General features: G+C 40.2%; 1 protein-coding gene across 14 annotated transcripts in view; it reads right to left on the reverse strand.

Annotated features, from left to right (window-relative positions):
- Positions 1–27,023, reverse strand: part of tty (tweety) — a 305,681-nt gene that overhangs the window by 76,702 nt on the left and 201,956 nt on the right. For 12 of the 14 annotated variants that reach the window (XR_011392576.1, XM_070089721.1, XM_070089720.1 and 9 more), the window contains 7 exons: positions 26,148–26,308; positions 22,461–22,572; positions 21,627–21,812; positions 5,827–5,981; positions 3,327–3,399; positions 2,705–2,938; positions 427–566 (listed from right to left, as the gene is read on the reverse strand). Coding sequence is in view for 13 of the 14 variants with exons in the window: in XM_070089721.1 (XP_069945822.1) it covers positions 427–566; positions 2,705–2,938; positions 3,327–3,399; positions 5,827–5,981; positions 21,627–21,812; positions 22,461–22,572; positions 26,148–26,308 (1,061 nt within the window). In the remaining variant the exon portion in view is untranslated. The remainder of the gene's footprint in view (positions 1–426; positions 567–2,704; positions 2,939–3,326; positions 3,400–5,826; positions 5,982–21,626; positions 21,813–22,460; positions 22,573–26,147; positions 26,309–27,023) is intronic. The other 2 variants (XM_070089723.1, XM_070089717.1) reach the window with 1 other exon arrangement.

Raw genomic sequence — 27,023 nt, forward strand, 5'->3', positions numbered from 1 at the left:
CATATCCTAACCTTTGCCTCGTTATCACGTAAAAACTCTTTACTGCTTTAAGTAACTTACCCCCTATTCCATACATTTGCAAATTCTGCCACATCACTCTCTATCCACCTTATCATATGCCTTTCCTAAATCTGTAATTGCAATGAAACCTTAAAAGGCTAAAAAGTATAAAAAATAACCTTTCACAATAATTTTAATTTCTTAAAATATATACTGTACTAATGATAGGGTAGTATGTACAGGTTAAGCCCTGTAATTCCTTGTCAGCAGTACACAGGAATTCTTAAGTTAAGCACTGTAATTTCTCACTACCTGTAGACTAGAACCTCCTAAGTTAGGCTAACATACTAACATATTATATGTTTGAAATTGCACTTGTAGGACACAGCCAACTACCAGTAATGTTATAAAAAATATAATCCTCACATAGCTTGCTGGCATGTGGCAGTGAGAGCTGTGCGGTAGTGGTGGTGCAATGACTGACACTCCAACAGTGCTGCAACACCTCCCAGACTACGCTGTGATTGGTTAACAAATGCGCCTAAATGATCCAAGCGAGGATGGATCTGGAAAAATAAAAATCACAATGGTTGTTACGCACTCAAGAGAAATATAACGTGATCAGATCAGCTTAATATATACACGTAATTCCGGCATATTTATTAGTGTCATCAAAATTCCAAACACTCAGATGATGGCTTGCAGTTACAGTACTATTAACCCTTAAACTGTCCAAACGTAGATCTATGTTCGCTCGCATAGCGCTCCGAACGTAGATCTACTTTTTTTGTGCTTTCAAATGGAGAAAATGAAGGTCAGAGTGCTACAAACGTAAATATAGATCTATGTTTGGACAGTTTAACCCTTTGACTGTTTCAGGCCCCTCTCTGAAACTGTCATTCTATGTCGCTCAATTTTTGAAAAAAAAAAAAAAATTATTTTTTCTTATGAAATGATAGAGAATCTTTTCCCGATGGTAATGACACCAAAAGTTCGAAATTTGGTCGAAAACTCGTGGAATTATGCTCCCGCGAAGTTAGCGGTCTCGGCGACATATGCGTATCGGTGATTTCGCCGAATTTGAGCCCAATTTTCAGCCAATTCCATTGTTCCAGTTGACCAAACTCATAGCTATTTCTTTAGAACTCCATTTTATCTATCAGCTGAGTACAAGAAACCTCCCATTTACTAATTTGGACTACCCAATATGGTGGTCAGAAATTGGCAATTTGGCCAATTTCACACAAAATAAAAAAGATGCCAATTTCAAAATAGGGTCCAGAATAAACAAGGTAGACATTCGTGGCACTAAAATAACATATGCTCTGTTCATTAGTCACATCTCTAGGCCCCTCTTATATTATTATTGCTTTCTATTTTGATTTTTTATTCATACAAAAAAATACAAACTTACTGTTATGCAGACGACTGCATTATTGTAAAAATGGTATAAATAATATCAGTGCACTAGTGAAAGAATATTAGACTCCCCAGTTGACGTGTATTGGACGTGTTGTGTGATTTATGTACTCTTGAACATTGGTAAAAATCGAACATTTCCGCTACTTTGAGCTCAGTTTCAAGGTCGTTTTCATCGTAAAAGTAATGAAAATCATCTCTATTTCTGTAATATGTTTTCCATTTTATCACCTAAGACCATGAAAACGCGAATACAACGATAAATACTATACGAAAATACACCTCAAAGTCGGCGTTTTATTCCAAAAAAACGATCAGAGTTTTTTTTTTCTCATTACGCAATGTGTGCTGCAGGATTTTTTTTATGTGGTGCACACTGACCACACAGACCCATTCTCTAACATGTGGGCCTACCAGCTTTCTCCCACTTGATTTGAAGCCGCTAGAATTATTGAGTATATATACGTCAGAAACATTGGCTCGTAAGATGTATTTATACGTCGAAAACAGTCAAAGGGTTAAGGGTTAAGTTGGGAATTGAATGGGCTCTATAAATATCACGGATATTCACTAAATATTCAGTAAAAAAGGTATACAACTAACAGTTTACAAACAGAGTAAAATTAATGAAAGATACTGAGTGTCACAAGGCTAGTATTACTAGTATTACACAAGACATCAAGTGCCACAGTTGTGCTACTCAAGTGTTGCATGTGGCCAATGGGCCACAGACTGTGCATCTTTGCTTCACATTTATCCATTAATGTAATATGGGAATTGTGTTAATATACATGTATATTATATGTACATTCAGCTTGCCAAGTCAGATGGTTCCTAATCTGCATAATTCAATTATCCAGCAATTTTACTGATGAGCAACCTTGAACACATTTGATTAAGTAAGTTATTTTTATTGCAGTGCCCATTGTTGGGTAGTTTCATGCACAACCCCTAAACTAAAAGCTAACCATAAGATTTTGTTTAGAATGAGCTAAATGACTGTTCATAACAAATCTCTTTTCTATCGTGTCATTCTTTCTTATGAGTGTAAATTTTAATATTACAGGAATATTTGAAGAGAAATGGTCTCTTGAAATACAAAATGAACCCAAATTTAAAAGAAAATTTATTACACACTGTTTTGTACTGTACAGTAATGACTACAAGATTTTATAAGCTTTGATCCAAGCAAAGTGTTATCTGTTTATAAAAGTCTGCATACTGCTTATGTGTCTATTAATTACAAGTATAATGTACTGTACATAAAACCCAAACTATTACATACCGTATCATTACTGACCTCTTTTCGTTCGTAGTAAATATCAGCAATACGAGTGACTTTATTGAGGGATGCCAGGACAAGATTTGCTGCCTGCTGGGCATGAGTTAGATAGCGTGTGAATGGTGATGGTCGTGTTGGATCACATCGTAGGTAGTAAGCAGCAACATCTCTGGACACCAGTTTGCTGAGTTGGTCCTCCAAGAAAGGGTTAGGATCCATACACCAGTCTGACAAAGCCTGCATGAAATTTTAAGAAACATATAGCATTGCATATTTTGAACTACTGACAGCATACTAATCACTTTCCTGTGCTACTACTGTAAAAACAGGTACAGCTGCTTTTCAGACATGTACAGTAAAATACATATCATTGTCTAAATATCAATATGCTACTTCTGAATTCATGGTCTGCACGTCTACACCAACACTAAAAACTAATAACGCTTATCAAATAAATTTAATAGCTAGATTTCAAATTAGTTTGTTTACTCAAAATAAAACATTAGTCAAACATTTGCATTCATTGTAAACTTATTTGTAAGTTGCAAAACTGGTTTGTAAATAAAGCAAAAGATCATTAAGTCATAGAGGACATTATATTCAAGTGCATTCATTAAATACTCACAACAGATGCCACTAAGTAGACTGAAGTCAAACCCCAACACAGGATCATAGCAAGAAGTCCCAGAACAGAAAATCTGTAAGCATTAACACTTGTGTAAAGACAGTTAATTAAGGATTACATTCATAAAGCAAGTGGATGTACATGAAGTTACACTGTAACATAACTGTTTCTTGTTATGCCTGAGTGACTCAAACAAACAAGTTCATCAACAAAATTAAAATTATCAGGTAGTAGAAGATTCAGAAAATACAGAATTACATTAAAAGATTTACACAAAAATACATTCTATACAGTAATGTTAAACGCTTGAAAAAATTAACAAAAGCAATGAAGTCAGTAATAAGGGATGTCAACCATCAAGAAATAAACAGCAAAGCCTATGAGGCAGGAAAAGTGAACAAATGGTTAACAAAATTCTTCAATATAATTTGGATCATTTGCATTATATTCACACCACACATTGCCCTCAGACATGACATTTCCACTGCCTCCAGCCTCCTCCTTGTTGCAACATTCACCACCCATGCCTCACACCCATACAAAACCGTTGGTGTAATTATACTCTCATACATTCCCGTCTTTGTTTTCATGGGTTAAGTTCTTTGTCTGCACAGACTTCACAGTGCACCAATCACCTTTGTCCCCTCATCAATTCTATGATTCACCTCATCTTTCGTAGACCCATCTTCTGACACATCCACTCCCAAATATTTAAATACACTTACCTCCTCCATACTCTGTCCCTCCAATTTTTTTGTTATCCTCATCACCTTACTCAGGATAACAAAACAATTAGGTAATGGAAGATTGGATATCAGATTGGAGGGAGAGAGTATGGAGGAGGCGAGTGTATTCAGATATCAGGGAGTGGACGTGTCAGCAGATGGGTCTATGAAAGATGAGGTGAATCATAGAATTTACGACGGGAAAAAGGTGAGAGGTGCACTTAGGAGTCTGTGGAGACAAAGAACTTTATCCAAGAAAGCAATGAGAGGAATGTATGAGAGTATGAGGGTGGTGAATGTTGCAACGAGGAGGAGACTGGAGGCGGTGGAGATGTCATGTCTGAGGGCAATGTGTGGTGTGAATATAATGCAGAGAATCCATAGTTTGGAGATTAGGAGGAAGTGTGGGATTACCAACACTATTATCCAGAGGACTGAGGAGGGGTTATTGAGATGGTATGGACATGTAGAGAGGATGGAACAAAATAGAATGATTTTGAGGGTATTTAAATCTGCAGTGGAGGGAAGGCAGGGTAGGGGTTGGCCTAGGAATGGTTGGGAAGGAGAAGGTAAAGGAGGTTTTGTGTGTGAGGGGCTTGGACTTCAAGCAAGCATGCATGAGCATGTTACATAGGAGCAAATGGAGACAAATGATTTTTAGGACTTGACGTTCTATTGGAGTGTAAGCAAGGTAACATTTATGGATTCAGGGAAACTGTCAGGCCAGACTTGATTCCTGGAGATAAGAAGTACAGTGCCAGCACTCTGAAGGAGAGGCGTTAATGTTGCAGTTTTATAACTGTAGTGTAAGCATGCCTCTGGCAAGACAGTGATGGAATGAATAATGATGCTGTAATTTTCTTTTTTGGGCCACCCTGCCTTGGTGGGAAACGGCCGATGTGTAATAAAAAAATAGTAAAATAAATGATGATTATTTTTTATGCATCAGCATATTAAAGGACGGACTAGAGTGAGAGAAGGCAAAACACCATGAATATTAAACTTGGTAATTACCAGAGAAACAGGAAAAATCCTCAACAAAGTATGTACATCAAAACCCACCTGGAGAGAGCAAACATTCTACTGGAAATAACATATTATGTTAGATATAATTTGGAGAGAAAAATGTCACACAAATAAGACCAGATTAAAATAAAGGAGAGGTGGGGATATTTGCAGCTTTGAACTGTAGTAATGGCTTCCCTCTGGCAATGCAGTGATGGAGTGAATGATAGTGAATGCGTTTCTTCTTTTTTGGGTCACCCTACCTCAGGGGAGACAACCAATTTGTTAAAAAATATAAAATGATGATACTAGACAGTACGGCTATTCCAGGTACACTAAACTAAACAGATATAAATGAACTACCGTATATCATGAGTCCTTTAACATACACAGAAACAGAATAAAAAAGTTAATTAAGTAAAAGAAGGAAAAACTAAATAAAAAGAATGACTTAAAGGCACATTCTGGATAGCCATGAAAAGGAAAGATCTTAGAACCAATATAAGAAGTGTGCCAACCCAGAGGCTTCCCAGGTATTCAAACAACTCAGAAATATAGATGTTAAGCCAAAATTATAATATGCTCCAGTGGTGTGGCATCTACACCTAAAAAAAATGTGAATAAGATAGAAAAAATTCACACTGCATAATTATGGTCTATTTTTTAAAAATGAACCAATATACTGTTAAGCTTTCCTTGTTATACTTAAGTGCTAAAATCAAGTATGGCATAGTGTAGTTTATGAAGGGAAACAACTGAAAACAACTTACGTGATTAGAGTACATCGGGAGTGGCGAGCTACTCCAATCATGACGACTAATACAATCATCATGAGAATTCCTGTTATTCCTAGTGTTGCCACCCACCTCGCAAGTTCTCCTACTCCAAGCAGGCGTACCATACCTCCCATCTCTGCTCCAGACATCTGTAATTATATACTCAAGATGAATTCAGCAGGTTAAATACCATATTTCGCAGCATATAAGACACGCTTTTTTTTCAAAATTCTGATGCTCACCTTGTATCCTACACGGGGTGAGGGTGAAGCTTGGGGATCAAGCTTAGGATCTACAAATAATTCCATTTAACAAAAAGAACAACGGAAAAAAAAACGGACATATTTCAGTCCAAATGTAGGGTACATCCTATATGCCGGTGCATCTCATATGTCACATGATATGGTAACTACGAATTAATTTTACCAATTAAATCACAGAATGGACTACTGGTACCAAAAATTAAAAAACTAATCAAATGATTAAAATATTCTTGTAAAAATGTTCTATAACATGACAATTGAATAAAATATCTAAAACTTCTACATAATGCCTGTAAAGTAAATGGGCTGACATTTTTATTTTTCCAATGTTTTGCCATTTTTTCTTTCTTTTTTTGGAGGTGTCTTTTGACTCCTCACAATCCCTACACTCGTCAGTTAGTCCACACAAGTATTGTAGTATATTCTTGAGAATTAAGTTTATGTGCAGGTATACTTATTACATTATATTTGTTTAACCCTTTCAGGGTCCGTCCCGTAGATCTACGGCTTTACGTTCAGGGTCCAAACCGTAGATCTACGCCATGAGCTCAGCTCACTCTGATAAACTGTGAGTGGTACATTTGGGCCTAGATATGAGAGAATACATCTATGTGGTATGTGTGCACCACATAAAACAGATCCTGCAGCACACTGTGTATAATGAGAGAAAAAAAATGAAATCATGATTTTTCGATTAAAACAGCAACTTTGCAGTGTTTTTTCGTATGTTTTTTTATAGTTGTATTTGCGATTTCTTGGTCTCATTTGATAGAATGGAAGACATATTACAGAAATAGAGATGATTTTGATTGGTTTTAGCATTGGAAATGGCTTGAAACTGAGCTCAAAGTAGCGGAAATGTTAAATTTTTCCCGATATTCAAGAGTAAACAAACGACCTCACACGTCTAATACACATCAGCTGGTGGGTCTAATATACATTCACAAATATGGTGATGATATTTATACAATTATTACAGTATTGCATAACAGTAAATCTTCTATTTTTTGGTGTGAATAAAAATTCATTATGTGAATAAAAAATCAAAATGGAATTTATTTGTAAAGCCTCAAAACATAACTAATGAACAGAGGAAATGTTAGTTTAGTGCCAGGAATGCCTACATTGTTCATTCTGGACCCTATTTTGAAACTGGAATATTTTGAACTTTGTGTTAAATTGGCCAAATTAACAATTTCCGATCACTTTATTTTGTAGTTGAAACAGTTGACTTGGCGATTTCTTGTGCTCAATCGATAGAATAGAAGTAATACTAGTGAAATAGCTAAGAATTTGGTTGATTGGAATAATGTAATTGGCCTAAAATGGGAGTCAAAGTCGGCAAAATCGCCGATTCGTAAATATCGCTGACACATCAAAATTCGCGAGAGCATAATTTCGTCAATTTTCCACCAAATTTCATACTTTTTGTTTTATTACCTTCACAAGAAGATTCTCTACGATTTCATAAGAAAAAATAACAAAAATTTTTTTTGAAAATTCTTGGACACTGGTGCGTGACTCCAGATTTGGGCCTTGGACCCTGAAAGGGTTAAGGCCACAAGTAATGTTCCATACTTCAGTTGTTCATTTAAGTATTGTCTAATATTTTGGACTTCGATTTCATGTTTATTTAACTTCCTGCTTTTTTTTCCCTGTTCACACAGTCCTTGGTTTATGGCCCGGTCACTGATTAAGAGAGATCTGGACGGGAATGAGTATTTTTTTTTTTTTTTTTTAACAAGTCGGCCGTCTCCCACCGAGGCAGGGTGACCCAAAAAAGAAAGAAAATCCCCAAAAAGAAAATACTTTCATCATCATTCAACACTTTCACCACACTCGCACATTATCACTGTTTTTGCAGAGGTGCTCAGAATACAACAGTCTAGAAGCATACACATATAAAGATACACAACATATCCCTCCAAACTGCCAATATCCCAAACCCCTCCTTTAAAGTGCAGGCATTGTACTTCCCATTTCCAGGACTCAAGTCCGACTATATGAAAATAACCGGTTTCCCTGAATCCCTTCACTAAATATTACCCTGCTCACACTCCAACAGATCGTCAGGTCCCAAGTACCATTCGTCTCCATTCACTCCTATCTAACACGCTCACGCACGCTTGCTGGAAGTCCAAGCCCCTTGCCCAGAAACCTCCTTTACCCCCTCTCTCCAACCCTTTCGAGGATGACCCCTACCCCGCCTTCCTTGCCCTATAGATTTATATGCTTTCCATGTCATTCTACTTTGATCCATTCTCTCTAAATGACCAAACCACCTCAACAACCCCTCTTCTGCCCTCTGACTAATACCTTTATTAACTCCACACCTTCTCCTAATTTCCACACTCCGAATTTTCTGCATAATATTTACACCACACATTGCCCTTAAACAGGACATCTCCACTGCCTCCAACCATCTCCTCGCTGCTGCATTTACCACCCAAGCTTCACACCCATATAAGAGTGTTGGTACTACTATACTTTCATACATTCCCTTCTTTGCCTCCATAGATAACGTTTTTTGACTCCACATATACCTCAACGCACCACTCACCTTTTTTCCCTCATCAATTCTATGATTAACCTCATCCTTCATAAATCCATCCGCCGACACGTCAACTCCCAAGTATCTGAAAACATTCACTTCTTCCATACTCCTCCTCCCCAATTTGATATCCAATTTTTCTTTATCTAAATCATTTGACACCCTCATCACCTTACTCTTTTCTATGTTCACTTTCAACTTTCTACCTTTACACACATTCCCAAACTCATCCACTAACCTTTGCAATTTTTCTTTAGAATCTCCCATAAGCACAGTATCATCAGCAAAAAGTAACTGTCAATTCCCATTTTGAATTTGATTCCCCAAAATTTAATCCCACCCCTCTCCTGAACACCCTACCATTTACTTCCTTTACAACCCCATCTATAAATATATTAAACAACCATGGTGACATTACACATCCCTGTCTAAGACCTACTTTTACCGGGAAGTAGTCTCCCTCTCTTCTACACACCCTAACCTGAGCCTCACTATCCTCATAAAAACTCTTTACAGCATTTAATAACTTACCACCTATTCCATATACTTGCAACATCTGCCACATTGCTCCTCTATCCACTCTATCATATGCCTTTTCTAAATCCATAAATGCAATAAAAACTTCCCTACCTTTATCTAAATACTGTTCACATATATGCTTCAATGTAAACACTTGATCTACACATCCCCTACGCACTATGAAACCTCCTTGCTCATCCGCAATCCTACATTGTCTTACCTCTAATTCTTTCAATTATAACCCTACCGTACACTTTTCCTAGTATACTAAGTAAACTTATGCCTCTGTATTTTTTACAATCTCTTTTGTCCCCCTTCCCTTTATATAAAGGGACTATACATGCTCTCTGCCAATCCCTAGGTACCTTCCCCTCTTTCATTCATTTATTAAACAAAAATGCCAACCACTCCAACGCTATATTCCCCCCCTCCCTTGCTTTTAACATTTCTGTCAAGATCCCATCAGTTCCAGCTGCTTTACCCCCTTTCATTCTACGTAATGCCTCACGCACCTCCCCCATACTCACATCCTGTTCTTCTTCACTCCTAAAAGATGGTATACGTCCCTGGCCAGTGCATGAAATTACCGCTTCCCTTTCTTCGTCGACATTTAAAAGTTCCTCAAAATATTCTCGCCATCTACCCAAAACCTCCATCTCCCCATCTACTAACTCCCCTACTCTGTTTTTAACTGACAAATCCATTTGTTCTCTAGCCCTTCTTAACTTGTTTAACTCACTCCAAAATGTTTTCTTATTTTCATTAAAATTTCTTGACAGTGCCTCTCCCACTCTATCAACTGCTCTCCTTTTGCACTCTCTTACCACTCTCTTTACCTTTCTTTTACTCTCCATATACTCTACTTTTCTTATAACACTTCTGCTTTGTAAAAACCTCTCATTAGCTAACTTTTTCTCTTTTATCACACCCTTTACTTCATCATTCCACCAATCACTCCTCTTTCCTCCTGCACCCACCCTCCTATAACCACAAACTTCTGCCCCACATTCTAATACTGCATTTTTAAAGCTATTCCAACCCTCTTCAACCCCCCCACTACTCATACTTGCACCAGCCCACCTCTCTGCCATTAGTTGCTTATATTTCACCCGACCTATAATGAGTTTGTTTGGTGTTCTGGTAGCGGGGAGTAAATGATACGTCTTCTTCGGAGGCTTCTTTGTTTATTGTTAAGTCGTGGTGGGTACACAGGCTTGTGTGTTTGTGCCCATGGCCCAGGGCAGGGCCATCCCACGAGAGAGAGCTCGGAGTACTTGTGTCTTGCTGCTAGGCCACTGTGTGTGTGAGGCAGAGGCAAGGGCAGGCAGGCTGGCATGCCCACCGAGAGGCCTGGCTACAGAGGGCAGCACCTGAGTGGCGCGAAATATGAACTAAGCTGGCAGACAGCATGGGCTGTCTGTGCAGACAGTACAGGCTGTCTACATACACTCGGCCACCTTCCACGCGTCGTCCCGACGCGACAATACTGGTGGTAAAAGGAACTCGGTCTCTCTCTCGTAGGAACAGGGCACAGAACACAAAATAAAAACATATATATACATATGGACATGGAAAAAAAACTTCCTACAGGGAGGGAAGAAAAAAACATGTGGGGTGTGCTAAACATCGTGGTCATAGGCAATAAGTGTCGAAGGGCATCACTGCACGTCTTCCTGCATCTGGACAGATACTGCAACACAGGAGACATCGCTGCGGCTGAGCTGTGACGTAACAGGTTACGGTCTCCTCTGGAACGGTGAAGCAGTCATCGTAGGAGTCGCTGCAGGTTTCACTCAACCTGGGGCACGACATGCTGGTGCCCTCGAGTGAGGCGTCGACAAAACTCGGCAACTGGGCAGGACTTCTGGCAAGTGACTCAGGAGGACACTTCTCGACTGGTACTGTCGCTGGGCTGTCACTGCCGGCGAGCGTGGAGCGAGTTGTGGAGCGAGTCGTGGCAGAGACGACTGGGCGAAACATCTGGGAGTTGTAACATCATACACCAGACTGCAGTGAGAGAGCTAGCAGTCAAAGTGACATCTTCTTTGTGCAGGCTGCTCACTGAAGCTTGTGACACGAGGCTGACACAGCGCCTGCCGACAGTGGCTAACTGCGGCTTGGCGAGTGTCATTCTCTCGGCAGTTGGAGTTATAGCAGAGGTTAGTCTAAGCGTCCACAGACTTGTTTCTCTACATATAACTGCACTCTGACGGTCTGGAGGTGAAGTGAAACAAATCTCGATGGGAATCGTAGCAGGTACGATTCTGCAGAACATCACGAGCGACGAGCATAAAAGCTTTCTGTACAAGGGGACTCGGGCTCAGGGCTGTCTGATAGCTGTCAAACACACTGGTCACACGGGTGACTTAACACAGTGGTGCTACTCAGGTCTGGCTTAGACCTCACTGGACACACGGAAACTTTAAACACACCCGCGGTACATACGGTACACTAACATGTGAGAACACTGACTGAGAGGAATTAATTAACACACGACATATATTTTCTCTCAATCTTCTCGACAATACTAAAATAATTACTGAACACTCGATGGTGACATCATATGATGTCAGGCGTGATGACGTCAGCAGACATCTCGAGGTGACGTCAGGCAGACATCGTGAGGTGACGTCAGCAGACATCGTGACGTCATGAAGTCGGGCAGCATCGTCGGTGACGTCAATGTGATGCGGGCAGCAGACCACAGCATGTGGCCTGGAACATCTGGTAACTCACATGGCTGGTAGATACACGTGACATCGCCCACACCCACGTGGCGTCGTGATCTACGTGGCATGCTGATCCACGTAGCTTCAAGTGGCCTCGGGCACTCGGATACACAGCTCTGGCAATGAATCACACAAAAAACAGCAGAAAACACAGCAGAGGGAGTGGGGCAGTGGTGAGTGTATGGTAGACGGGTGAGCGTGAGTAGGGCGAGCATGGGCAAGGTGAGGAACAGCCACTTCCTCTCCTCCTCCCCCACCCATGAACACGTGGAGAAGCTCACACTGGACGCAGAAATCACCACAAAACTCACCTCTGTCTTGCTGAAACAGCTGTGCTGAGCTGAACAACAACAGCAACATACAAGTGACGCTGAACACGTGACTTGAGAAACAGCGTGGGACGCTGTAGCGTGGGGTCACTTACAATTCTCGGAGAATTTTGGCAAATTTTGGCTGGATCCTGCTTGTACCTGTGTCTGGATGCTCAAAAGTGCAGACACAACATCAGGATAACTCGTTGAGAGACGGATGCTTCTTGTATGGGATGATGAAGTGAAGATGACTTCATACCTCTTCCTTCCTCTCTCTGGGCAAACAACTGCTGCGACCACTGCTTTCCACCATTTATAACGGGATTATTTGGTGTTCTGGTAGCGGGGAGTAAATGATACGTCTTCTTCGGAGGCTTCTTTGTTTATTGTTAAGTCGTGGTGGGTACACAGGTTTGTGTGTTTGTGCCCATGGCCCGGGCAGGGCCATCCCACGAGAGAGAGCTGGGAGTACGTGTGTCTTGCTGCTAGGCCGTGTGTGTGAGGCAGAGGCAAGGGCAGGCAGGCTGGCATGCCCACCGAGAGGCCTGGCTACAGAGGGCAGCACCTGAGTGGCGCGAAATATGAACTAAGCTGGCAGACAGCATGGGCTGTCTGTGCAGACAGTACAGGCTGTCTACAGAACTTCCTCCTCCCTCAGTTTATACACTTTCACCTCCCTCTTGCTTGCTGTTGCCATTTTCCTCTTTTCCCATCTACCTCTTACTCTAACTGTAGCTACAACTAAATAATGATCCGATATATCAGTTGCCCCTCTATAAACATGTACATCCTGGAGCCTACCCATCAACCTTTTATCCACCAATACATAACCTAACAAACTATCTTCATTACGTGCTATATCATACCTTGTATATTTATTTATCCTCTTCTTCTTAAAATATGTATTACTTATTACCAAATCTCTTTCTACACATAGCTCAATTAAAGGCTCCCCATTTTCATTTACCTCTGGCACCCCAAATTTACCTACTACTCCCTCCACAACATTTTTGCCCAATTTAGCATTGAAATCTCCAACCACCTTTACTCTCACACTTGGTTCGAAACTCCCCATGCATTCACTCAACATTTCCCAAAATCTCTCTCTCTCCTCTACACTTCTCTCTTCTCCAGGTGCATGTATGCTTACTATAACCCACTTTTCACATCCAACCTTTATTTTACTCCACATAATCCTTGAATTAATACATTTATAGTCCCTCTTTTCCTGCCATAACTTATCCATCAACATTATTGCTACTCCTTCTTTAGCTCTAACTCTATTTGAAACCCCATTTATTCCTCTCCACTGAAACTCTCCCACCCCCTTCAGCTTTGTTTCACTTGAAGCCAGGACATTCAGCTTCTTCTCATTCATAACATCCACAATCATCTCTTTCTTATCATTTGCACAACATCCACGCACATTCAGACTTCCCACTTTGACAGTTTTCTTTTTTTTATTCTTTTTAGTAATTATTACAGGAAAAGGGGTTACTAACCCATTGTTCCCGGCATTTTAGTTGACTTTTACAACATGCATGGCTTACGGAGGAAAGATTCTTATTCCACTTCCCCATGGATATAAAAGGAAAAGTAATAAGACCAAGAATTATTAAGATAAAATCAAAGAAAACTCAGATGAGTGTGTATAAATAAACATGTACGTACATGTATGTGTAGCATGACCTAAGTGTAAGTAGAAGTAGCAAGACGTACCTGTAATCTTGCATATTTATGAGACAGACAAAAAACACCAGCAATCCTACCATCATGTAAAACAATTACAGGCTTTCATTTCACACTCACTTGGCAGGACGGTAGTACCCCACTGGGTGGTTGCTGTCTACCAACCTACTACCATATACAGACTTTAATGTACCTGCAGAGAAATTCTTCTTCTTCTTCTTCCTTCAACAAACGAGCCGTATCCCACCAAAGCAGGGTGGCCCAAAAAGAAAAACAAAAGTTTCTCTATTTAACTTTAGTAATTTAGCAGAGAAATTATCGGGTGTTGGCAAGAGGTGTGGGGTTAAAAAATAAAGAATCTAACACAAAGTGGGAGTTGTCACAGTTGTTCTTTACTGATGACACTGTGCTTTTGGGAGATTCTGAAGAGATTTGCTGAGGTTGGTGGATGAGTTTGGTAGGGTATGTAAAAGAAGAAAGTTGAAAGTGAATACAGGAAAGAGTAAGGTGATGAGGATAACAAAAAAATTAGGTGATGAAAGATTGGATATCAGATTGGAGGAAGAGAGTATAGAGGAGGTGAATGTATTCAGATATTTAGGAGTGGACGTGTCAGCAGATGGGTCTATGAAAGATGAGGTGAATCATAGAACTGAGGAGGAGAAAAAGGTGAGTGGTGCACTTAGGAGTCTGCAGAGACAAAGAACTTTGTCTATGAGAGAATAGCTCTACCAATGCTCTTATATGGGTGCGAAACATGGGTGGTGAATGCTGCAACAAGTAGAAGGCTGGAGGCAGTGGAGATGTCATGTCTGAGGGCAATGTGTGGTGTGAATATAATGCAGAGAATTTGTAGTTTGGAAATTAGGAGGAGGTGTGGGATTACCAAAACTATTATCCAGAGGGGTGAGGAGGGGTTGTTGAGAGGGTTCAGACATGTAGAGAGGATGGAACAAAATAGAATGACTTTGAGAATGCATAAATCTGTAGTGAAGGGAAGGAGGGGTAGGAGTCGGCCTAGGAAAGGTTGGAGGGAGGGGGTAAAGAAGGTTTTGTGTGCGAGGGGCTTGGACTTCCAGCAAGCATGCACGAGCGTTAGAAGCAAATGGAAGCAAATGGTTTTTAGGACTTGACATGCTGTTGGAGTGTGAGCAAGGTAACATTTATGAAGGGAGTCAGGGAAACTTGCAGGCCAGACTTGAGTCTTGGAGATGGAAAGTACAGCATTTGTACTCTGAAGGAGGGGTGTTAATGTTGCATTTTTATAACTGTAGTGTAAGTGTGCCTCTGGCAAGATAGAGATGGAGTGAATGATGATAAAAGTTTTTCTTTTTCAGGCCACCCTGCCTTGGTGGGAGAAGACCCATGTGTAAATAAAAAAATAAAATTCACCAGCTTTTAGGTAGTAGGTTGGTAGACAGCAACTTCCCAGGGAGGTACTACCATCCTGCCAAGTGAGTGTGAAGTGGAAGCCTGTACATAACTGTTTTACATGATAGTAGGATTGCTGGTGTCTTTTCTGTCTCATAAACATGCAAGATTTCAAATACATCTTGCTACTTCTACTTGCACTTAGGGCACACTACACTTGCATGTACAAGCATATATACATACACACCCCTCTGGGTTTTCTTCTATTTTCTTACTAGTTCTTGTTCTTGTTTATTTCCTCTTATCACCACGGGGAAGTAGAACAGAATTCTTCCTCCGTAAGCCATACGTGTCGTAAGAGGCGACTAAAATGCCGGGAGCGAGGGGCTAGTAACCCCTTTTCCTGTATACATTACTAAAATTAAAGAAAAAGAAACTTTTGTTTTTCTTTTTGGGCCACCCTGCTTCAGTGGGATACGGCCGGTTTGTTGAAAAAAAGAAGAATATTCAACAGCTAAGACACTTGTCTGCCCATAGAGAAGTTGGTTCAACTGAGAAAGTGGCCCCAGCCCTTTGGTCGACTATGAGAAGGAAGCCTTCATTTTCCTGTTGAAGAGGCCCAATCATGGTACCCCACAAGTCTTCATCAATATAAATACAGTGAAACCCCAGGTTTCAGCCGCCCAGAGAATTGGCCGCTTTTTTTGGCCAAATTTTGTCTAGCGTTTCGGCCGTTGCCCCGGGTTTCGGCTGGCATACCAGACCTGTCTACCTGCCCGTACTTGCACACCTGCCCGCACAGGCATCGTGAGCCAGTCTAGTATTATTTATCCTTGAGTGAACATTACCTTGAGCTCTCATCCTGCCAGCCAGGCAGCCATCCAGCCAGCCAGGCAGCCATCCAGCCAGCCAGGCAGCCATCCAGCCAGCCAGGCAGCCATCCAGCCAGCCAGGCAGCCATCCAGCCAGCCAGGCAGCCATCCGGCCAGCCAGGCAGACATTCAGCCAGCCAGGCAGCCATCCAGCCAGCCAGGCAGCCATCCAGCCAGCCAGGCAGCCATCCAGCCAGCCAGGCAGCCATCCAGCCAGCCATCCAGCCAGCCAGGCAGCCATCCAGCCAGCCAGGCAGCCATTCAGCCAGCCAGGCAGCCATCCAGCCAGCCAGACAGACATTCAGCCAGCCAGCCAGCCATCCAGCCAGCCATCCATTAATTGTGACTGTGAAATAAGCCACCATGGGCCCTGTGGTAAAGAAAGTGAGGAACACCATAGCAGTGAAGAAGAAGATAGTAGAAAAATATGAGAGTGGCATTCATGTGGAAGACCTTGCCAGGATGTACAGCAAAAACAAATCAACTATCACTTCTATTCTGGCGAAGAGAAAAAAACTCAAGGAAGCTGGTGTTGCGAAAGGTGTTGTCATGTTATCCAAAAATAGATCACAAACAGTCGAAAAGGTTGAGAAGTTGTTGGTGGTGTGGATCAACAATAAACAGACAGCAGGTGATAGTGTTTCAGAGTCGATCATTTGTGAGAAAGCAAGGCAGCTGCATGCCACTCTTATAAAGAAAATACCTGGAACCAATGCTGATGTTAGTGAATTTAAGGCCAGCAGAGGCTGGTTTAACAGATTTAAGAAGCGTAGTGGCATACACAGTGCGGTAAGGCACGGTGAGGCAGCAAGTTCAGACAAACGTGCGGCTTAAAACTTCATGAATGAATTTAAGGGGTATGTAAAGACGGAAAAATTCAAACCCCAGCAAGTCTTCAATTGTGATGAAACAGGCGTGTTTTGGAAGAAAATGCCAGAGGACCTACATTACTCAGGAGGAAAAGGCACTGCCAAGACACAAGCCTATGAAAGATAGGCTAACTCTTTTGTTCTGTGCTAATGCTAGTGGAAATTTTAGAGTGAAGCCTTTACTGGTGTATCACTCAGAAAATCCCAGAGTGTTCAAGAAAAGCAATGTCATCAAGAATAAATTGTGTGTCTTGTGGAAAGCAAATAATAAGGAATGGGTCACGAGGCAAATTTCCAAAGAGTGGGTCCATGAAGTGTTTGGCCCCAGTGTGAAAAAATCTCTCCTTGAAAATAATTTGCCACTCAAGCATCTCCTGGTAATGGACAATGCTCATGCTCATCCTCCAAACTTGGAAGACCTATTGTCTAGGGACTTCAGTTTCATCACAGTGAAGTTCTTGCCTCCTGTTATGGGGCTATAAGACCCAACATGTATTTATAAGTAACAGTTACTCTGGAATACCTAATTATATTGAATTGATGGGGACTCAGTTCTAAATGTCATAAGGGCTGATCAACCTTATGACTGAGAGGCAGCTGGGTCAAGCCTTTTTCTCAATATAATAGGTTATCCTATAGACACACACACAATTTAAATAAGTAGTTTATAAAGTTGTATTTCTTTTTGTAAAAGTAAAATTAAGGTGTGGTAGAATTGTGGTAACTGGAGAATTGTGCTTGGCACCAGTCTTTTGTTTTGGTGGGAGGAGCTTAGCTAGGCTTCTCTCTCTCCCTCTCTCTGACTCTCTCTCTCTGTGGCTGACCTTCAACCTGGCAGGATCTCTGGGTCCTTCTTCTATCTTTTGGGGCAGTATGTGTGCTCCAGGGGTGAGTTTTTATAATTTAAGTTGTGGCCACCATACCCAGGGTGACTAAAGTGTGTCAAAACACTGGTTAGCCCAGAGTTATGTCAAGAAGAGAGAAGGACAAAAGTTAATAAGATACACCATGTGGGAGAACAGCTATGGAGTGTGTAGATCTTTGTTTTTAAAGTGTGAGGCTGTAATTGTATATTCTGTACATATCTATTGAGAATACAGTTATATTTTTATAGTAGTAGTTTACATAACCTGTGAAGAGGGCTGGTGAGAGGATATCAGACACTCAAGATGATCAGCCATGATGTAAGTATTACCCCTAGACAGATAAGGCCATTAAGTAAAAAACTACCCCACACTAGAACATGTAGTGAGAACCTTACTATCAAAGTAATAAGGGACAAACCAACGTAACACCTCCTCCAACCACTCCTCTCCTCCAGCCCATGGACCAGCAGGTCATTTCTAACTTCAAAAAACTCTACACCAAAGCAGTGTTTGAAATGTGTTTTGAAGTAACCTCAGACACTCAAATGACCCTAAGAGAGTTCTGGAGGAAGCACTTCAGTATCCTCCATTACATAAGCCTTATAGGTAAGGCTTGGGAGGGAGTGACTTCCAGGACTTTGAACTCTGCTTGGAGACAATTGTGGCCACAATGTGTCGTCCGGAGAGATTTTGAAGGGCTTAAGGCTGACCCTGACCCTGCCAACTCTCTGCCTGTTGTGGAAGGTATTGTGGCATTGGGCAAGTCCATGGGGTTGGAGGTGAGTGGCAAGAATGTGGGAGAGTTGGTGGAGGACCAAAGGGAAGAGCTAACCACTGACAAACTGCAAGAGCTTCAACTGGTACAGTATCAGACCACAGCTGAGGAACTTGCTTCAGAGGAGGAGGAAGAGGGAGTGAAGGAGGTGCTTTCTTCAGTGATTAAGGACATGTATGCAAAGTGGAATGAGTTGCAAACTTTTGTTGAAAAGTATCACCCTGACCAAGCTGAAACAAGCCATATCTGCAACATGTTCAGTGACAAAACCTTATCCCACTTCAGGGAAATCTTAAAGAGACGCCAGAAACAGAGCAGTCTTGACAGTTATTTTGTGACAGGGGTCCAGTGACTCTCAAGCTGGTCCTAGTGGCCTTAAAAGACAAAGAAGGGAAGTAACCCCAGATAAGGACTTGTTACCTAAAGTCTTGATGGAAGGGGATTCCCCTTCCAAACAATAAGTCCTCCCTCTCTCCTCCTCCCTATCTTCCAGATGCCTGCAAGTCTCTTCAATAAAGGTAAGTAAATGTTATTTTAAATGTTTATTTAAATTTTAATTTATGTATTGTATAATATATATGTATTTATCTGTGTTGTATGTAAAACTATAGTTATTCTTTAAAAAAATGTATTTTTTGTGAATATTTTTGTGGGTCTGGAAAGGATTAATTGCACATATATTATTTCTTATGGGAAATATTGCTTCGCTTTTCAGCCATTTCGGGTTTAGGCCTAGCTCCTGGAATGGATTACAGCCGAAACTCGGAGTTCCACTGTAGTACTACTGAGGCCCAGTGTCCCTGGTTTACCATCCACCAAAAGATTCCAGATGGTTGTATGGCTGAATGCCCCAGTGGCATCACACCCTACAGCTGTTGTGTAGGTGCTCCTCAAGTTGTAGAGAAGAAATTTTATAGACCACTGTTTTATCTGTGTTTTTCACTTAGGTTAGGAGTATTTAACCCTTTCAGGGTTTTGGACGTACTAGTAAGGCTTGCGCATCAGGGTTTTTGACATACTAGTACGCCTAAATTCTAGCGCCCTCAAATCTAGTGAGAGAAAGCTGGTAGGCCTGCATATGAAAGAATGGGTCTATGTGGTCAGTGTGCACAGTATAAAAAAAACTCTGCAGCACACAGTGCGTAATGAGAAAAAAAAACTTTGACCGTGTTTTTGGATTAAAACAGCGACTTTGCACTGTATTTTCGTATGGTATTTATTGTTGTATTCTAGTTTTCCTGGTCTCATTTTATAGAATGGAAGACATATTACAGAAATTGAGATGATTTTGATGACTTTGGAAAAGTACCTTGAAATTGAGCTCAAAGTAGCAGAAATGTTCGATTTTTACCAAAGTTCAAAAGTAAACAAATCATGCTAAGTGTCCAATACACGTCAACTGGTGAGTCTAATATTCTTTCACAAGTACGCCGATATTATTTATACCATTTCTACACTAATGCAGTAGTTTGCATAACAGTAAATCTTCTGTTTTTTGTGAGAATAAAAATTCAGAGTGGAAAGCAAAAGAATGTAAGAGGAGCATGGGGACGTGACTAATGAACAGATGAAATGTTATTTTAGTGCCAGGAATGTCTTGTTTATTCTGGACCCTATTTGAAAATTGGCATCTTTTGAAATTTGTGTGAAATTGGCAAAATTGCTAAATTCTGACCACTGTACAGTATTAGATAGTTGAAATCGGTAAATGGGTGGTTTCTTGTACTCATTCGATAGAAGAAATGGAGTTCTAGCGAAACAGTTATTTTTTTGTCGACTAGCACACTGGAATTGGCCGAAAATTGGGCTCAAAGTGGGCAAAATCGCCGATGCATAAACACTGTCGAGACCGTTAAATTTGCGAGAGCATAATTCCGTAAGTTTTCCATCAAATTTCATACTTTTGGTGTCATTATGATCAGGAAAAGATTCTCTATCTTTTCATAAGAAAAAATAATTTTTTTTTTTTTAAATTTGGGCGACCCTGAGAACAAGTCTGGGAGAGGGCCTGGGGACCCTGAAAAGGTTAATAAAGGTCTTGTTTTAAAATTAATTTCTGTCATTTGATCTTCCTTATTTAGATTTATCAGTTATTACCTTTCCATCCTAACAGTGTCATATCTTCTAAAAAAAAAAAAATGGTTTCCAGAGACAAGGCATCAAACATTTAAACATATGGGTAAAGAAAACATTTTGCAATGTCAAAAACAAAATCAGGCAAAATAAAAAGAGTGCTCTAACAAATTAAAATGCAGTCTAGATGTGTGTTGCCAGTAAACATACCTCCATGAACACTGGATAATTTCTAGTTTATATTCCATAGAATTTTCAAATGTGCCTATAAGACTTTTAAGACTCTGCATGGAATAACTGGGGGGAAGAGAGATCTTTGGGATTAGATGGGCAGTTGAAGTGTGAGAATGATTGCATCTATGAGGTATTTAGGAAATCAGTTAACCAGATTTGAGTTTTAGTGATGCGAAGTGACTACGCTAAGAAAGTTGGGAGTTGACATTGTGATTTGGCAGCCCATCACTGCATCCTCATGACTGCATTTTTTTTTTCAAAAGCAGTTAGGGAGTAAGTAATTGTGAATGTGTTTCCTTCTTTTTTCAAGTTGTTAACATAAGCTTACACGAGTCACAACATTTACCAATAGTAAATTCACATTACAGCTATAAAGAACAAAAAAAGCACAATAACGTGACTGGAACAATACACAAATAACCCGCACATAGGAGAGAGAAGATGGCAACACTGCAGTCCACTTGTAAATGGTCCAAGTTGGATTGAAATATCGTTGTAAGCTTCTCTCCTCTGTGCAAGTTATTTGTGTATACAGCTATAAAATTCAGCCATGACAGATACTGAATCAATGCTGATAAATACATTTCCTCCTATGGGTCATCCAAACTTAGTGGGAAAACAGCTGGTGTGGTGCAATTTTGTTACACAATCGTTACAGACAAAATCACCTACCATGGCATTTATATCCTCAACATTGATGAGAAGAACTTCAGATATGTTGCCTTGCATATAGTGAAGACTCTCGATAATAAACATTTCAACTGTTGCATTCTTTATGCTCTCTCTCTGGATGGTTTCTTTGAAGAGGTTTAATTGTGGCTGTAAATTCCTTCGGATCGTTTCGTCAAATAGTTTTGTCTGTTGGGAAAGAGAACCAATCAGAGAAGATTAAAGTGTAAGTGCATGTCTGATGCAGTGAGCCGCACCATTAGTGAAGTAGTCCAGTTGGAGGGAATTAATGTATTTATAATACGATGGGTATGTCCTGAAGAAGAAGAAACTAAGAAGAAATGACAAAGAAGAATAAGAAGAACAAGAAGAAGAAAGGTAAAAAGATTGCTAAAAATAAAAAGATAGTAAGAGAGATTATTTTTATTTTCACCTCAGATAGATCTAAAGGAAGACAGATATTGAGATAGATTAGATAGATAGAGATTCATATAGATAGATAGATAGAGATAAAGATATACTGTATATATATACAGAGAGAGAGAGAGAACGATTTTTCATCTATGTAATTAAAGCTGCTATTACCTCCTTTTTGGATATTGTTTTCTTAACTGGAAATTTTCCTTTCCTTTTCAAATATTCCCAAGGACACAATTATGAATAATTAAGATTTCAAGAACAACAGATTTATTGTTAATCTGACCCACTGCCAAATGCAACTATTATTTCAGTCGAGAAACATCACTTGGACATTCCCAGCAAAACTTACGATAAACTAATTCCACATAAAACGAAGTATCAGGAGGGTAAACGGAGAATAAATACTGTTGTTGTTACCTGGTTGCTGAGTGAGTGCACCATACTGTTGATGTTGTTGAGGGAGAGGACAGACCGAGTTACACCTTCATGAACTTCTTCGTTACCCCACACGCTCACCCCTAATGCACCCCTGCCAAGTAATAAGAATATACGTACAATGTGAAAGTATACACTTGAGGGATATGATGTAATCTTGAGGTGTAATGACATAATTTGCTAAGACAGTCATTGAATGAATGATGGTAAATCCATTTTTTCTTTGGGTCGCTTGCCTTGATTGGAGACATTTGTCGAGCTTAAAAAAAAAAAAGTGGTAATTTTGGATGGTATGAAGTAATCTAATAGAATATTAGGTAATCTGGGCAGATAAAAATAAGTAATATGGAAGCATAAGAAGTAATCAGGGAGAATAAGAAGTAATTTGTGGACATAAAAAGTAATCAGGGAGGATAAGTAATCTAGGAGCGTACAAAACAATCTGGGAGCCAAATAAGTAATCTGTGAGCATAAGAAATAATATGGGAACATAAACAATAATCTGGGAGCATAGGCAGTAATCTGGGAGCATAAAAGTAATCTGGGAGCATAAGCAGCAATCTGGGATGATATTAAGTGCTGGGAGGATATTAAACACAGTAACCTGGGAGTATAAGATGTGATCTTCACTCATTAACTCACACTGTATGATATGGTACAATATGGAAACTGTTACAAAAAATGCAATATCTATAAATTATAAACATCTCCAGTGAATACTAGAAAGGTCTGCCCCTCTAGCATTCAGCCTGTTACTGGGTTTTTGTAACAAGTAGCCAGTATCCTGGTCCAATTATCCATACTCTACCAAAACAGTCTAAACCACGAACTAACAGCAAGAGAGCGACAGATGTTCCAACAACAAGGGCCAGCAAGGGAGAGCTGGAGAGGGAGGTGTTGTTGGAACCAGCACCAGCCAAAGAGAGAGAGGAAGGTAAGGCAGTCTCCTCACTCAGGTGTGATCACTCCACCCTGGTCACGTGACTCTCCTGTGGACTGTTCCTGCCCAGCAACTACAGAGAAGCCGGCAATTAAACAAGTGAGGAGGCAGTTATCAAGGTAGTTTGCCAATACGGGCAGCTACTCAACACTTTCGAGCAATGAGCACAAAGTAAGGTGTAAATGCTACGTCCTACCTAATGGTATAGCTAAGTCAAATAATAATATAAAGCAATATATTTACGATTTATGTAAAGCACCCTTCTGGCAAGACAGTGATGGAGTGAATGATGGTGAAAGTTTTTCTTTTTCGGGCCACCCTGCCTTGGTGGGAATCAGCCAGTGTGATAATAAAAAAAAAATAATAATTATTTTTATATAGCTGGACTTGAGTCCTGGAAATGGGAAGTACAATGCCTGCACTTTAAAGGAGGGGTTTGGGATATTGGCAGTTTGGAGGGATATGTTGTGTATCTTTATACGTATATGCTTCTAAACTGTTGTATTCTGAGCACCTCTGCAAAAGCAGTGATAATGTGTGAGTGTGGTGAAAGTGTTGAATGATGATGAAAGTATTTTCTTTTTGGGGATTTTCTTTCTTTTTTGGGTCACCCTGCCTCGGTGGGAGACGACCGACTTGTTGAAAAAAAAAAAAAAAAAAAAAAAAAAAAAAAAAAAAAAAAAATTTATATATATATATATATATATATATATATATATATATATATATATATATATATATATATATATATATATATATATATATATATATATATATATATATACACACACACACACACACACACACACACACACGTATGTGCAGTATGACCTAAGTGTAAGAAGAAGTAGCAAGACATACCTGAAATCTTGCATGTCTATGAGAGAAAAAAGACACCAGCAATCCTACCATCCTGTCGTTGGCAGGACAGTAGTACCTCCCTGGGCGGTTGCTGTCTACCAACCTAGTACCATTGCAAATATCAGCAATATAAAATTATATGAACAGTTAATATACATCAAAATCGAGATATATACATGTACATACATTGTGACCCATTCAGGGGTCGCAATAGATACAAAGTGAATGAATGAGTATGTCATGGTTTCCAGGCATAGTCTATGATTTTGTTTTATAAAGCAATGATTGTTTTACCAAAAAAGTTGAGTGTAAGTTCACTGTTGCAATAACTCCAGGTCATCACATAATTAATATTAAAACATTTAAGTGAATTTAGACATGCTGGCTAGTGCAGTAACTTCTTGCAGCAATGGAAGCCAACTCAGAGCTAGGGATGGCAGAGTTCTGGTGTAAATTTAACATTGTGGATGCAATACACCACATAAAAACTGCGTGGAATAATTTACCCAAGTCAACAATAAATGCAGGCTGGAGAAATTTATGACCTAGTGTGGTGAACAATTTCACAGGTTTTTCCTCAGTACAAAGTCAGGTCAAGGAAATTGTTGACCTGACAAGGAGACTGCCAGGTGAGGTCTTTGAAGATGTAGAGCTAGACAATGTGAATGAACTTTTAGAAGATAAGGAAGAAAGATCTCCTGAGGAAATGTTGGTGGAGCTTAATTCCAAGATAAAAAAGAGTTAGATAACAGAAGAGGATGTGGAAAGAGAACCTGCAGTTAAGAAGTAATACTGCACAGTTATATAACTAGCTCCATGCTGCTGATAAAACTAGAGAGGACCTTGACACATCTAGAAGCAATGCTCTGAAACAGCTTCTGGACCAAACAATCAGCTGTATGAAGTACTGTAGGGAAAGACTGACCAGAGATGCATGACAGAATACTTGAGAGCTCTAGTAAGTGCCCTCAGCCATCCCTTCCTCATCCCATGAATCCCAGCCATCTACTTCATACCAAAATCCTCTGCCATCCACCTCAGCCCAGTAGGGACACAGGAATGCTCTCCCTTGATGTCAAGCTCATCATGCATCATCAACCAGAATTTAAGGAAACATTCACATTGGATTATTTTACCAGGTTATCCTAGGTTGTATCATCCTAGTTTAACCTTACATAATGAAGTCATATACGTACTTTTTTTATGTGCCCATAGCATGTATGTTTTTTTTTCAATTTGTTAAATAATGCTATTATTTAGGTCGATGAACAAATTTAAAGAAACAAAGTTGTTGGGCTTTCATTGAGGTTTCATAGAACATAACCCAATCTTTCCCATAAGTTCCTCACTTCACACCTCACAATTTCATGTATAGCTCCATTTTGAGGAATGTAACCTGTGCAAAAGGTGGTGGTCTACTTACCAGCAAAGTCCAAAAGCACACTCTTTAACTGAAATCTTAGGATTAAACACCAGCTAAGATTTCTTTTGCATTTAAATCAATTAAATCTTACTTCATAAACTTTATCTAGCTGTTAAGTACAAAGTGGCATATGTTTAAAGCTAAATTAAATCCCCTTATACCCTCAGGTACATTTGCTCCATCCTCCAATTTTTATACGAAATTACATATAGTATACCATAATTCTCTGCAGGTTGCTATTATTATTAGAAGATTCTATATAATATATGGTACTACAAACCTTCAAATTTTCCCAAATAAATGAACTCATTATTACTTAACCACATGAGTGCCTGCATGACTCAAGAAATCGTAATGGCTAACGCGACGGGCTGGAGTTTTGAGAGACTATGACCGCGGGTTCAATCCCGGCCGGGGGTATGGTTTGGAGTGCCTGCATACTTACAACGTAAATACAGCGAAGAGGACGAGCATGACCTTGAGGCAAGTTATGGAGCCTGGTTTGCGGGGTTTGTTGTCGCAACATCTTGTCAACAAGTACAGCAGCAGCACCAACAAAGTTAATATGAGCACTCCAGCTGGTACTGACCCAATAATACCTAGACTCTGGAAAAAAAAAAAAGTACAATTGACACCATTTCTAATATGATCAATATTTATAATACAAAAACTTAATGCTGTACCTGCAAAATTAAAGAACCTCACTATTAATTGTTACTTTAAGTATTGTTATCAATATAAATTAAAAACTTTATCTTTATTAATGTATAGATATTCACAGTTGGGCCCATGCTACCAAACTTATACTTTGTACCTCATAAATATGATACTATATTTTTTCATAGAGGGAGAGGGGCCTAATAATGTGGCTAATCCAAACGGGGGACCCCCAATAATGTGCCTACTTCCGAGGGGCACCCCAACAATGTGCCTAGTCCTGAGGGAGGACCCAACAATGTGCCTAGTCCCAATGAGAGAGGGGCACAGTGCTGTGCCTAATCCTGCCAAGGAGAAGAACCCAATAATGTGCCTAGTCTCAGGGGGGGGGGGGGGAACAACAATGTTACTAGTCCTGGGGTCCCCAACAATGTGACTAGTCCTGGGGTCCCCAACAATGTGCCTAGTCCTGGAATCCCCAACGATGTGCCTAGTCCTGGGGTCCTCAACAATGTGCCTAGTCCCAGGGGACCCAACAATGTGCCTAGTCCTGGGGGACCCCAACAATGTGCCTAGTCGGGACCCCAACAATGTGCCTAGTCCCGGGGGACCCCAACAATGTGCCTAGTCCTGGGGGATTCCAACAATGTGCCTATCCTGGGGG

Source organism: Cherax quadricarinatus, chromosome 29 (assembly GCF_038502225.1).
Source record: "Cherax quadricarinatus isolate ZL_2023a chromosome 29, ASM3850222v1, whole genome shotgun sequence".
NCBI lineage: Eukaryota > Metazoa > Arthropoda > Malacostraca > Decapoda > Parastacidae > Cherax > Cherax quadricarinatus.